The sequence below is a fragment of the Carettochelys insculpta genome, chromosome 18 (genome assembly GCF_033958435.1).
Source record: "Carettochelys insculpta isolate YL-2023 chromosome 18, ASM3395843v1, whole genome shotgun sequence".
NCBI lineage: Eukaryota > Metazoa > Chordata > Testudines > Carettochelyidae > Carettochelys > Carettochelys insculpta.
The window spans coordinates 23,094,577-23,107,614 of NC_134154.1; the positions used below are offsets into that span (position 1 = coordinate 23,094,577).

Consider the following 13,038-nt stretch of genomic DNA (forward strand, 5'->3'; position numbering starts at 1 on the left):
TAAGGTCTCTAGAATGGCAGGAAACTAGTTAGATGAGATAAACCCAGATTATCACAGGAGGTAAAATCATATTCCACATCACAGAAGGACGCAAAAATATCAATTGAAGTTTAATGGAATTACATCAGTGATGAATTTAGCCCATCATCAGGTAGACACACTTTTTCAAATGAATGGGAGAGTAACTAGTAAATGCAAATGCAGAGGTTGGGATACAACCTCATCTAACACAGGATCCTGAACAGCCACCAGACTGGCTTAGTTCAGTTTCTTGTGGGACAAATTTCCACACCAAAGACCACCACCACCACCACCACCACCACATGAAAGTGTATTGAGATCACCAATTCATTTACATCTAGCCACTTTGACCTATGCTCTACTCAGAGTGCAAGGGTTTAAGTCAAGTCACTTTGCCAGAAAATGGTTGCCCTTTTGGTCCCTAGGTTGGATTGCCAGCTGATCAAGAGATGAGACAGTGTCTCTCTCTCAGTCCCATAAATCACTGTCCAAATTCCTGGAACTTGGACATTTTAACTAGAAATTCCTACAGAGTTGACTGGAAAATAATTACCTTCATCATTCCATGCTTCCACTGCCATGCCCAGGTTCCTGGCCTGAATCTCCCCTTTGTAAACTGGGATGCTAACATTCTGACCCATGAAACAAGAAATTATATCTGTTCCACCTATAAGAAAAGAGGAACACTTAGAATTTAGACCCTTTTAAAGAATTTTCTAAAACGTCAAATAAAGACCACGTGAAATGTGTCCCCCCAACCCCCCGGCAACAATACTGAAATAAATCCTGTCCACTCTAAGTAACAAAACCTAGAATACGCTGCCAAGATTGTAAAGAAATGGTAGACAATTTACCATAAAGAAAGAGAGGCTTCTTCTTACAAACACTCATACCCTTTGTATTGGCGTATACCTTAGGGAATGAATTTTTGTCCCCCACTAGTTTTACACAACTTCATTAACTCACCAGAGTAAATCCTAAATTACATAGAACATCAGTGGCCATTCAGGTCCCCGGTCTACAGTTAGATCGCAGATTTACAGATGTTTGAGATGAGGGAATTACACTGTATTACTTGGTTCCTTGAGGCAGGTTGCAGTCAAAACAGTAGAGCTGGACTAGACAGTTGCTGCTGGTTGGTCAATTTCTATTTCTTGTTCTTATGCATTAACAACTGCACTTATGTTTAGGATCTTTGCACTCATGGAAAACATTTAAGACGTAATTTACCAAAAAAAGCACTTTTCACTCAGGTAATTCAGATATTTCTATTCATCATTAAGGAAAAAGCAGACTTGCAACAAAAGGCCTCATCCTGCACATTTCACAGGACTATTCTTTGACATCAGAGACTATGAATAAATATCTTCTTAAGGTCCCGACCTGCTGCTATTAAAGAAATATTTCTTAAACTTTTTGAAACTACAGAACATGAAACACTATTTTTATGCAGAACACCTATGAAAGTTTTCTTCAAAAAAAAAAAAAATATTTGTCATCAGACCAAAAATAAATAGCAACAGATGCAGCAAAATCAAAATTAAGTAATTTAATCAGATATCACAGCACTGAATTAGTAACATTCTATCTGATTTTAATAACAGAAAATCTATACCATCAGTGTTTGATAACAAAAATGCACTGGATGCTTGCAATACACCTGGGAGTTGTTCACGGAACACCAATGTTCGGCAGAATATAGTTTAAGAAGCTATACTAAAGTCAGAGACAGAACTCCTATTGACTTTAATGGGGGAAGGATTGGTCTCTGAGGCTCTGGGGTCTATACAAAGCTAGGACAGTTCCTCTAAAGACCCAATCCTTTGTACCTTGCACAACAGGGCTCTTCGTGAGTGCAATTTTACATGAATATTGTCCAAGTGAGCCCTCCTTACACCACACTGAGCTGGATGAGTATTAATTACATACATCACCAGTGTTAATTACATAATCTGTAGACTCGCCTATTAGAAACAGGAACCTGGCAAAAGTCTCCTCAAAAGGAGTTTCCTGACGAACTCAGCTATGCAGAGAACAGTGCATGTGGTAGGTTAAACAGACTCTTCCTACTTCTCACCCCACTGCCTCCAAGGACAGCCAAGCAAAATAAACTCCTGCTTCCTTAGATCTACTTTGTCAGAATAATTCCACCTGAAAGTCTCAAAGTGCACCAAATTCATTATACTAATGCAACGACATGCTAACATTATGCAGAAAACCTGTGCACACGTCAAAGCTATTGCCATACAAGTATAACTGAGGCTGACTGATCCATGACCCCATTTTCCCAGTACAGAAAAGTCGCAAAGAGGCAACAAGGACGTGAGCTGGTTACAAAAGGAATTAGCAAATGTAAAAAGCTTTGGAATAAGTGCTTACCTGAAATGGATCCCAGGAGGACACTGCTCTTGATATGTTTATAGACATACTCGTAGCTTTGAGATTTGAGTGGTGACCCTGTAGACAGTATAGTGTGAAGTGTTTGAAGATTGTGGGTGTCACCTTAAAAAGACAAGAAAACAAAGCATTATAAACATTTCAGTTCTAACATCTTCAAATAAATCCAGGAAGTCAAACGTAACCCTCACTCACTATCTGTGGACAGGCCACAAGGCCAAAAAAAACTGATAGGGGTTTGAAGCTTACATGGTTTTAAATTTCTCTCTTCTAGCACAGCCAGCCACTTTGCACCCGTTCCAAGAATGGTGATCCTAGAGAGGAGAAAGAAATTTCAAGGACTTTGCATGTTCTGCATCTTGCAGGATCAGTCAAACACTGTAGCTGCTTACAGCTCTGAAGATTCTGTGTGTGTCTTTTTGGCAATCAAAATAGGTCACTGGAGTCATTTCTGTAACTTTGAAATTTTTCCTTCTGGCTTTAAATATTAAGCACAGCCTTCCCATCTAGTGGAAAGCATTCCTTACAGTTACAGCAATCCACAGTTACAGAGCACTCCAAATTCACTAGGCAACTGCCTAACATTAATTCGTTAATTTGCCATAATTGTCACTGCCCTGCTTAACAGAGAATCGTTGCCTTGTTATATAGTCTCTCATGTATCGGAATTATGTCATTCCTGTGCATTGCAGTGAAGAATACCTCATCTGCAAGACAGCAATCCAAGTTTTGCTTTCAGATACAAACAATTCCAACTGAAGTCAATGAGAGTTGCTTCCACATCTGAGAATAGAATATGGCCTTCAAGACCTAGGACATTCTGGAAAGGGTAACTCACAGTGAGTATTCTATATCCAGTAAACTCTTTCATATCTGACATTCTATCATCCAGAACTCTCAAATAACCAGCATTTTACCATAAGTAAATTTTAGTTACGTTTTTCATAGGTACAGTAAAGTGAAAGTAAATACAAATAAGCACAACTAATACAGTATAAGTTTACAATGTACAATATGACTGTTGCTGGTAAATAAGGTACTCTGCATAACTCTTTTTTGTTTCTTAATATCTAGTCTTGTTTTTCTTTAGTGTTATGCAGTCCTAGGTATCTCTCTATTCGCCAAAATATTTGAATATCCGTCAACCTCCCAGTCCTGGGGCTGCTAGATATGGAAGAGTTTACTGTATTGCTATGTACTGAATTCTAGAATGGAGAGATTTCGTAAGGAGACAACCCTTGGTCAGCACCCTGCCTGGTTTTGTGAACTGAAATTGATGCTACATGTGCTGAGTTAAAGGCTGAGCGCGGTGTTTAGTATCTACATTCAAGCAGTCTTTTCTTTCTCCCAGTTGCAAATTACAGCTCTTTAGGACAACGCCATCAGCTCTGCAGCATTAGTATTCACAGTACATAAGGTAGTCACACCAACAGTGAAGACAGTGTGAAATAAATATTTACATTAATGTAAAAAACAAACAAGTTACATAGCTGGAAAATATTGTCCAATACAAGAAACAGAAAAGGCAGTTTAAGCATCAAGAGCATAAATTCCTCTCCCCACACAATCAAATTTCACAATATCTATATGAGTTAAACAATCTTCTAATATCCATGGGATCAGGTATTTAGAGGCAAAGTGACTCACAGCCTGTACCAGAAACAGAACCCAGGAGTCCTGGCTCCATCCCCCTGATCAAGTTAATGGACTCTAGAGGCATAGAAGATCACGCAGCAATACGGAAAGAGAAATCCTTCTCTAACTTTGGAGATGTAACAGTGGGTGATCACTGTAGATATAACAGTCTGAAAAAGTTAAACTCTCCAAAGTAATCAAATGAGGCTTAATATCTACATTTGTCTACATTAATTAAAACATAACTGGGGCTGAAATAGACTCTCAAGAGCTTCATTTGCCTTCTGCTTTAATATACGACTTCTGAGAGACCATTAATCTAACCAGGAAACAACAGATTTGTAAATAACTGCATATAACTCACTTTAGCTGTGTCTACACGTGCACGCTACTTCGAAGTAGCGGCACTAACTTCGAAATAGCGCCCGTCGCGTCTACACGCGTCTGGCGCTATTTCGAAGTTAACTTCGACGTTAGGCGGCGAGACGTCGAAGTCGCTAACCTCATGAGGGGATCGGAATAGCGCCCTACTTCGACGTTCAACGTTGAAGTAGGGCCCGTGTAGACGATCCGCGTCCCGCAACATCGAAATTGTGGGGTCCTCCATGGCAGCCATCAGCTGGGGGGTTGAGAGACGCTGTCTCTCCAGCCTGTGTGGGGCTCTATGGTCACCGTGTGCAGCAGCCCTTAGCCCAGGGCTTCTGGCTGCTGCTGCTGCAGCGGGGGATTCATGCTGCATGCACAGGGTCTGCAACTTGTTGTCGGCTCTGTGTATCTTGTGCTGTTTAGTGCAAGTGTGTCTGGGACGGGCCCTTTAAGGGAGCGGCTGGCTGTTGAGTCCGCCCTGTGACCCTGTCTGCAGCTGTGCCTGGCACCCTTATTTCGATGTGTGCTACTGTGGCGTGTAGACATTCCCTTGCTGCGCCTATTTCGATGTGGTGCTGCACAACATCGATGTTGAACATCGACGTTGGCAGCCCTGGAGGACGTGTAGATGTTATTCATCGAAATAGCCTATTTCGATGTCGCCACATCGAAATAGGCTACTTCGATGTAGGCTTCACGTGTACACGTAGCCTTTCAGTACTCAACACAAGAATGAAGAGCAAGCATGTTCCCACACACCAATTAAAAGTTAAAGTGAAGCCTCCCTCCAACTCCATCTATTGCTGGAAGTATTAGTCTGATCAATACATTAACCCTCTTCAAGAAATCCCACTCCCACATAAGTAATGCTCAAGTGATTTGTGGCGGCACCATTCTTTTTACTTATTGGCAATAAACTCGCTTGAGGAGATGCTGAAATGTATGAAAAATATTATTTATGCAAGATGCTTGTTTAGAGAAACACAAATGTACAGACTATTGCAAGAGTGCCCAGGGTATGGAATGGGCCTCTATTAGCATGAACAGTATGTCGCAATCTCTTCCCTACTGCATGTAGTGACTGGCATGAACGCATTCCCAAGGGTGGAAGAATGAACAGCTCCTGAGAAAGTGGCAGAATATCAGAAGCTGGATGCAGAAGTCAGCTTTTCCCACAACTGAAGGTACTACTTTGGTCACTGAATTCCCTCCTTTTTCTCACCCCTTTACTATTAGATGATCAAGTGCACCTAAGACTGTCATTCTTAAGTAATGACAGACACATTTGCACAAATACTACACTCTGACAGAAAGTTACGAACTCGCCCCAGGAAATTTTTCCTGTGGTGAGATAACCAAGCAGTCCTTTGGTGAAAACTCGTCCTGCCATTGTGGTGCCTCATATGAAGTATTTTTACCCTTACATAGTATTTTACTTACTGGCATCCTGAGCTATTTATTACATAGCAAGGATACTCTGTGCTTGTCTCGCTTTTAGAAATTTGTAGAGTAACACCCCCTCCCCTCTCACTGCATTTGACAGTTTACCATCATTGAACCCCTTAGTATGGGATAAACTCAGACCTACCGAGGAGGTTTTTTAATAAAACCAGCCCATTCAAGAAGTTCTAGTTATTCAGTATCACCAATATTAGGGTAAACAATCTCTGAGAGATAATAATAATACAATGTGTCATATCAGTTATATGTAACATACAGCATCTTCATCACAGGGGGTAAAATAACATTCATGTTAGCTGTCAAAGGCTATTTTGGAAAAAACTACATTAGAAGTTTAGCAAACAATTGGCTGATGCCTTCAGCAATATTACAAATATTAGACTTTTATGAAAGCCTGAGCTGCTTTCATTTACCTTCTGCATACCCATGTGATGCTCAGAAATAATCTGTTTTTTTTTTTTTTTGGACTCACTTTTTGCCCCACTGGCTCTGTTCTTGAATCCCTACATTTCACCAGATTTTATTTACCTGCCACTAGAAATAATTTCACTAAGATATAACCTTTAATTATAATAGTCAGTGCCAAAATGTCAAATATTATGCAGCATGAAAGGCAAAGCTGCATTTTAATAATTGGCAAGGGTTAGAAATTAAAGTGCACTGCATTCATTTTCTACCACAAATGTATTAAAATGGAGCACTGAGTAATTTAAACACTCTGAGTAATTGAACAGTAAAAATTTGAAGATTTGCTGTTGAATTCCAGTTTGCAGGATGGTATAATTATATAAGATATATCAATGCCCTGTCCAGTGTGCACAAAGGTAAATTATATCCAAGGATCTTAAAACTGCCTTTGCTTGAATTTTGATATTTATGCACCAACAGAGGGCACCCGCCACCTCATTATGTTCACCAGGGATATATGACAATTAATAAATTGCTTGACAAAGAATGAAATAGATTAGAAAGCAAAATATGAAAATACTTGCAGCCCTGCTTTCAAATTCTATGAAGCACTGTGAAGCTTTACGCTGTGTTGTCTGAAATAAAGGATTATTATTTCACAAATTCTGAGCGCACTGAGAAATTACTCTTTAGACTGCTCCCAATTACTGCCTTTTGAAAAGGCTGCTCCTAAATTGACTATTGAACTGACATTCTTTGTTTACTGGGAATCCAAATGCCTGAATGAATTTTAAAACACACCATTCAGCCCAGTGTCTCTTTTCACGCTCTCTAAAATAGGCCATTTCAGTCTAAGATATCAATAGTTTATCCTAAATTAAGCCAAAGTTTAAACTATGAAGGCAAAGAGCCTCTAATTAAACTTGTTTTTATGCAGGATTAGTAACACACTAATGAGTGAAGACAGCCATTTCTAGGACTTAAAATGAGATGTTCTATAGTTCACTTTAAGATCTTGTTTACCTACCCTAGTCGGTCAACCAAATCCCAGAGCACATTGGGAGAGGGAACAAGCGGCGATCCATCATATAAGACCACTGAAGCTCCTGTAGCAAGTGCAGACACTAACCAATTCCACATCATCCAGCCAGTCTAGAACAGACAAGACTCCCATGTTATTCCTGTTTTTGTGAGCTCATGTACTCTGACGGAGAATCTCTCCCAGCTACTTACTGACCCATGTTTTCAGTCTCTCAGGACTTGTCTACACTTGCCCCCAATTTCAAAGGGGGCATGTTAATCAGAGCGATGGCAGATTATTAATGAAGTGCTATGGTGAATATGCAGCATTTCATTAGGCTAATTCGCCCCCACAGCAACTTCAGAGCGTCAGACTTCGAACTGATGGCATGCATTTAGCTATGGGCACTTCGAAGTATCCGCACAACTTCAAAGTGCCTTTACTCCCCAAAATTTTGAGGAGTAAAGGCACTTCAAAGTGCCCGCGGCTACGCGGCAGAACGTCATTTGTGAGCTCCCATTGCCCTGATTAACATGCCCCCTTCGAAGTTGGGGGCAGGTGTAGACCCAGCCTCAGTGTTTCTTGAGAATACCAGTGCATTAAATTTGTTTACTGAAAGTCAATCCATCAGAATCCATGAGCTAGTTTCAACTGTTACCATCATTGTAAATCCAGGGTAATGCCAGTGAAGCTACTCAAGATTTACACTGGTTGCAGCTGAATCAGAGTCCAGCCCTTGGTTCAGTGACCTTATTTTGGGTCTTCAGAACAACAATGTAGGGCCAAAACTGTGTTAGTTTTAAATTACTTCAATAATATGTTTATAGGTTTAAGTATACAGGGACCATTACCTCAGGGGTGCGCAAGGTGGGGAGCGGCCCCCAAGGGAGGCGGGATACTTCTTTCGGGGAGCTACTAGGGTCAGGCTCATCCATCTCTTTAAAAATGTTGAAATATGTTATTTTTACATATGCATATTCACAATTATATACTGAGAAATAAAGTTTTTTACATTCTACATACTTATTTTCTTACACATACTGAAAGGGTTTTTTTTTTTCATATGAATATAACCAAAATTTCCATCAGTTTGAATTACATTAGACAGGCTGGGGAGCCCTGCTAATTACAGGGATGAAAAGTGGAGCCCTATGTAAAAAGTTTGCTTACCCTGCATTAGATCGCCTGGCCTGATTGCCTGTATAAACACACCAGCCAGAAAGTTTCATCCAGTTGCACTTGTACCGAGCCCAATAACTTGCATGAAATTAGTGCACATCTACCAAAATAGCATCCTGTCTTGATCTGAAGACATCAACAGATGGAGAATCCACCACACACCAAATACCAGAGTCCCATGTATTTATACCCTGCAGTAACTGTAATGTGGAATAAGACCTATCTGCTAACTACCATGCAAAAATAGAGTGCAGTCTTATTTGGTGTAGCAACTGTCACAAATACTTTAGGTGGTACTTAATTTGGTATTTAGCCCCAAATTCTTCATAGAATGTATGTGACAGCAGGTAGCTGACAACTAAAATACCAATTCTGAAATAGTCCGTAGTATTCGTGTGTATTTGATAACAATCCATAGCTGTTTTACACTAAACCCCACCATATGGCCAATGTGATGACTATTTTTAAATTAAACTATGGAATTTCTAGGGTTCACAGTACATCTGCATCTCCTTGTGCAACACAGGTGTGAAGCTGGTGCTTTGAAACACACACACACACACACACACACACACACACACCCCTTGTAGAAAAGTATTCTTTCCATCTCCACGGCCCAGGCAATGAATAGGACACCAGTAAGTGGTCCCATCTGCCCAACTTCGCTGCAAGCCCCAGCACACAGCTCCTGATATGAACGTGTTCATTGCACTGAGCACTAGAGATCATGCTTTTTCAGAGGAGCCTGGAAGAAGGAGGAGTGTCTCTAATTTTTGTCCAGGCCCACAGCAGCTCCTGTTCTTCCCTTCTCATTTCTCCTGCCTCAAACTGTTACAGCCTTAGAGTCTAGCACGAAGATGTGAGTTTTATGCACAACTTTGCAGATCTTCTCTACTTGTATCATCTTGTTTGTCACTAAGGTTTGAGCCTAAACAATAATGGGAGAAGACCCCAACTCCTCAGCAGAGGCTGGTTGTTTCTGCCACAAGTTTCTACAGGCACTCAGGAGGGAAAGACAGCATAGTCAAACAACAATTCCTTTTATACCACGTGCAGTATTACAGACACTTTCTACGTTGCTACTGCTCCAAAATTCTACCCAGACGCTAGAACAGATCAATTTAAACCTTCCTCCACAGCATACAAATGATGGTTGGAAGTACAGAGAGCACCATGATTTACTACGGTATCAAGTGCAAGATGGCAAGTACAATATCAGAGAGCTCTGTATAGCCAGTAGGGTGCCCCAGAAAGACACTGCAGTGGCCCCCTGCTGGAAACTCTGCTCCTTTCCCTTCAAGGAGGGGCAACAGCAGGGAAAGGAGTACAACTCCAGCAGCTCCTCTGGTGGCTGGACTGCCCCTAGTCCTGTCCTCTGGTGGGGCTGCTGACCTGGTACACAGAGGGAGAACAGAGATGCAACTCCGTGGAGCGGCAGGGGCTTCTGCTCGTTCCTCAGCTGCAGTTGCTGGGAGAGCCCTGGCCCAGTGCTTTGCTTCCCCAGCCACCATGTCGCTCAGCTTCCTGCCAGGAAGCGTAAGGCAGTTCTGCCCCCTCTGCCATAACAGCACAGCAGGGAGAGCAAAGCTGGGCTGAGTGCTGGGGACTGAACCCCTGCTGCAGGTGCCAGCCCCTCCCGCATCCCTCTGCTGGCCAGCCCCACCCCACCACGCATTTGAGGGGCATGTGACCCCTTGTATTCTCTCTATACAGTACCCAAGCTGGTATGAAATGGATTTTACTTGCACTCCCATTTTAGGCTTTTGTTTTTTAAAAAAAAAAAACAAAAAAACAAACAAGTCACTGGCAAACCTAAGCCACGCTGTGTTGATTACACTTGCACCAAATAAGGACTGTTAAACTCTAAGGAGTCACAAAGCAGCTACTCCATTTTTTTTTCCTTTATATTATTAGTATTAGAACTCACAAATATAGAGCATGCCTCAGACCAGAAGGTCCACTGCCTCAGAGGAAAAGTGGGTGGGGAAGTCCCAGTGCACTTATGGGGATCCCAAATGGGGCTGAACAAAATTGGTGCATGCCCCAGACCAGGAAGGTTCATAATAGCTTTCTCGCTATCCCCTACACCAGGCTCCTAGAGTGGCACAACAAGAAGTCCTGTGGCACCTTATAGACTAACAGATATTTTGGAGCATAAACTTTCGTGGGCAAAGACCCACTTCATCAGATGAAGCGGGTCTTTGTCCACAAAAGCTTATGTTCCAAAATACTGGTTAGTCTATAAGGTGCCACAGGACCTCTTGTTGTTCTCGAAAATACAGACTAATACAGCTACCTCTCTGATAGAGTGGCACAGATTCTTTCCACTCCACCAAGATAAACAGGTTAAAATCATAACTCATCTCCAGCATGGCCAGATCCCCACATGATGCAAGAGTGGCGCAGTTGAGGATGTCATTGTGGCGAAGTCCATAAAACCCCACAATCCATTGCTTTCACTAATCAGAGGGGACATTTAATACACATTTGGCTTTTCAGATAATGCCCAATTGCATTCTATTAATATATCTGATTTTCCCAACCCAATCCAAGATCAACTATCCTTCGAGGGAACACTAGAATTATGAAGAAGTGAATTTGGAGTAACTGTAGGAAGCACCCTCCCTTTTCACAAAAACAGTGCTTAATAAGCTGTACTTACTGTTGTATAGTACATGATAATATCATGGCTGGTCATGTTGCCATGAAGAATGTGCTCCTTCAGGTGCTGAATTAGTGTGCCCTGAAAAATAAAAGTGAAGGGAAAAAAAGTTTAAGATCTGTTGGCAAAATATACTTTTCAATACCCTACTGCTGCACAGCCCTCATCACTGAGAATATGGTTATGCTAGCAAGTTTTGTCGACAAAAGCTGGCACTTTCGCTGGCAGCGTTCTGCCTCTCAGCCAGGAGGCATAACCCTGCTGTTGACAGACTTTGTCGACAAAAAACGCTGTGTGGACACTCTGGAGAGTCTTTTCTCTGTTTTGTCAAGACAGCAGCTGGGCAGTCTGTCTGCTCTGTCAACAGAGCGGATCGCACTTCCAGTTTGTGTGCGCGCGCGCACATGGGCACCCTCTGTCGACTGATGTTTTGTCAGGAAATGTCTACCAACAACGACTGTCAACAGATCACTGTAGTGTAACCGTAGTCTGAATATTTCAGCATTACAGACATATGCTGAATTGCTCCTTTCCAACTGAAAAAGAGGCAATAACTCCCACCCCTATACACCTCAACACGGATAGCGTTCTCCCCTCCCCTTTCAGGAAACTTTCCATCTTCCTTCATTAGATCTCAGCAGTACCTGTGCTTAACCTACAAAAAAGGGAGCAATTAGTTTCCTACAGAACTGCAGGATCTTTCTGAGGCCAGCCACTAGAATAGCACAGCGCCCTATGTAGCCAATAAGGACTTGTCTGCTTGGGGAAATTGATCAAGAGAACTACAGCAGTAGAGCTCTATTCATGCGTGTGGTATACCACTTCAGTTCTGCTAGTCCATTTCTCCAAGCGGGTAAGTCCCCTGACAATGCTTCATGCTCGCAGTACACCCAGCTGACTGGAAGGCGTGAGGAACCCAAAATTGTTCTGGACTTCAGTGTCACAGCACAAAGCATCCACACTGTATATGAGTCCACAACAGTAGCTCAAGTTGTCTCAAATTTTAACTCTTTACAGACTGCAGACAGAACTAATTACATGGAGACCTCCTCTTAAGCATCTGTACAGCTGGCAGTGTGGAAAATTCCACTGCTCCAAGCAGTGCTGGCAAAGGACGACACACTGAGCTATCCTAATACATAAAAGCCATATTATCTGACACTTGCATAACCTGCAAGTTCTGTTATCCATCACCGCAGCCCAGGAAGCCGCTTGGCCGGTCCCCACTAAGGCTGCCTGCTCTGCCAGCTGCAGCGGTGGAGGTGGTCAAATAACAGGAATATTTGATTACCTGGCAATCACCATTCCCTGGCGATGCTGGATAATCAAGCTTTTACTGTACTTATTTTTCTGGTTTGCTAGAAACGTGGCTACAGGACTTTTTGGATAATCATTCAAGAGAGATTTTCCATGATCTATGAATTTATAAATGATTCCTTGTGTCACTTTACTACAGTGACACATTAACATGGTTGGTTTAAAAACAAAAGCTGTGCTTTGCATTTTTCCAAGTGTTCACAGTAAAGCTATTGAGGACTTCACATGAATCAAGCAAAATGTGTGTGTTGAAAGAAAATCCATTATAGATTAAAAAATTTAAACAAAAGAAACTAAATGTAAATTGCACATGCTTTAGGAGATGGAAGGGGGAAAATATTCAATACGAGTATACAAGCAAATCCAATTTTCCCGTAATATCACACCCAGCCATGTGCGGATTTTACCTGCTAATGCTCCAGTGCACTGATGTTACAATGCTGCCATCTAGCTACTGACTCATTTTCTACAGCCTAATTTTAAAAGCTGAATTTGAGGCATCACCCTGTCACAACTTAAGAGCAGCTCTGCACAACACTTATGCATGTTTAATAGGACTATTCAGTGTGTA

General features: G+C 41.8%; 1 protein-coding gene across 1 annotated transcript in view; it reads right to left on the minus strand.

Annotated features, from left to right (window-relative positions):
• AACS (acetoacetyl-CoA synthetase) overlaps nt 1-13,038 on the minus strand; it is a 108,382-nt gene that overhangs the window by 14,644 nt on the left and 80,700 nt on the right. Inside the window, exons 9-13 of the mRNA XM_075012846.1 lie at nt 11,151-11,231; nt 7,316-7,440; nt 2,668-2,732; nt 2,401-2,523; nt 575-688 (exon numbers count right to left, since the gene is read on the minus strand). Coding sequence (XP_074868947.1) covers nt 575-688; nt 2,401-2,523; nt 2,668-2,732; nt 7,316-7,440; nt 11,151-11,231 — 508 coding nt within the window. The remainder of the gene's footprint in view (nt 1-574; nt 689-2,400; nt 2,524-2,667; nt 2,733-7,315; nt 7,441-11,150; nt 11,232-13,038) is intronic.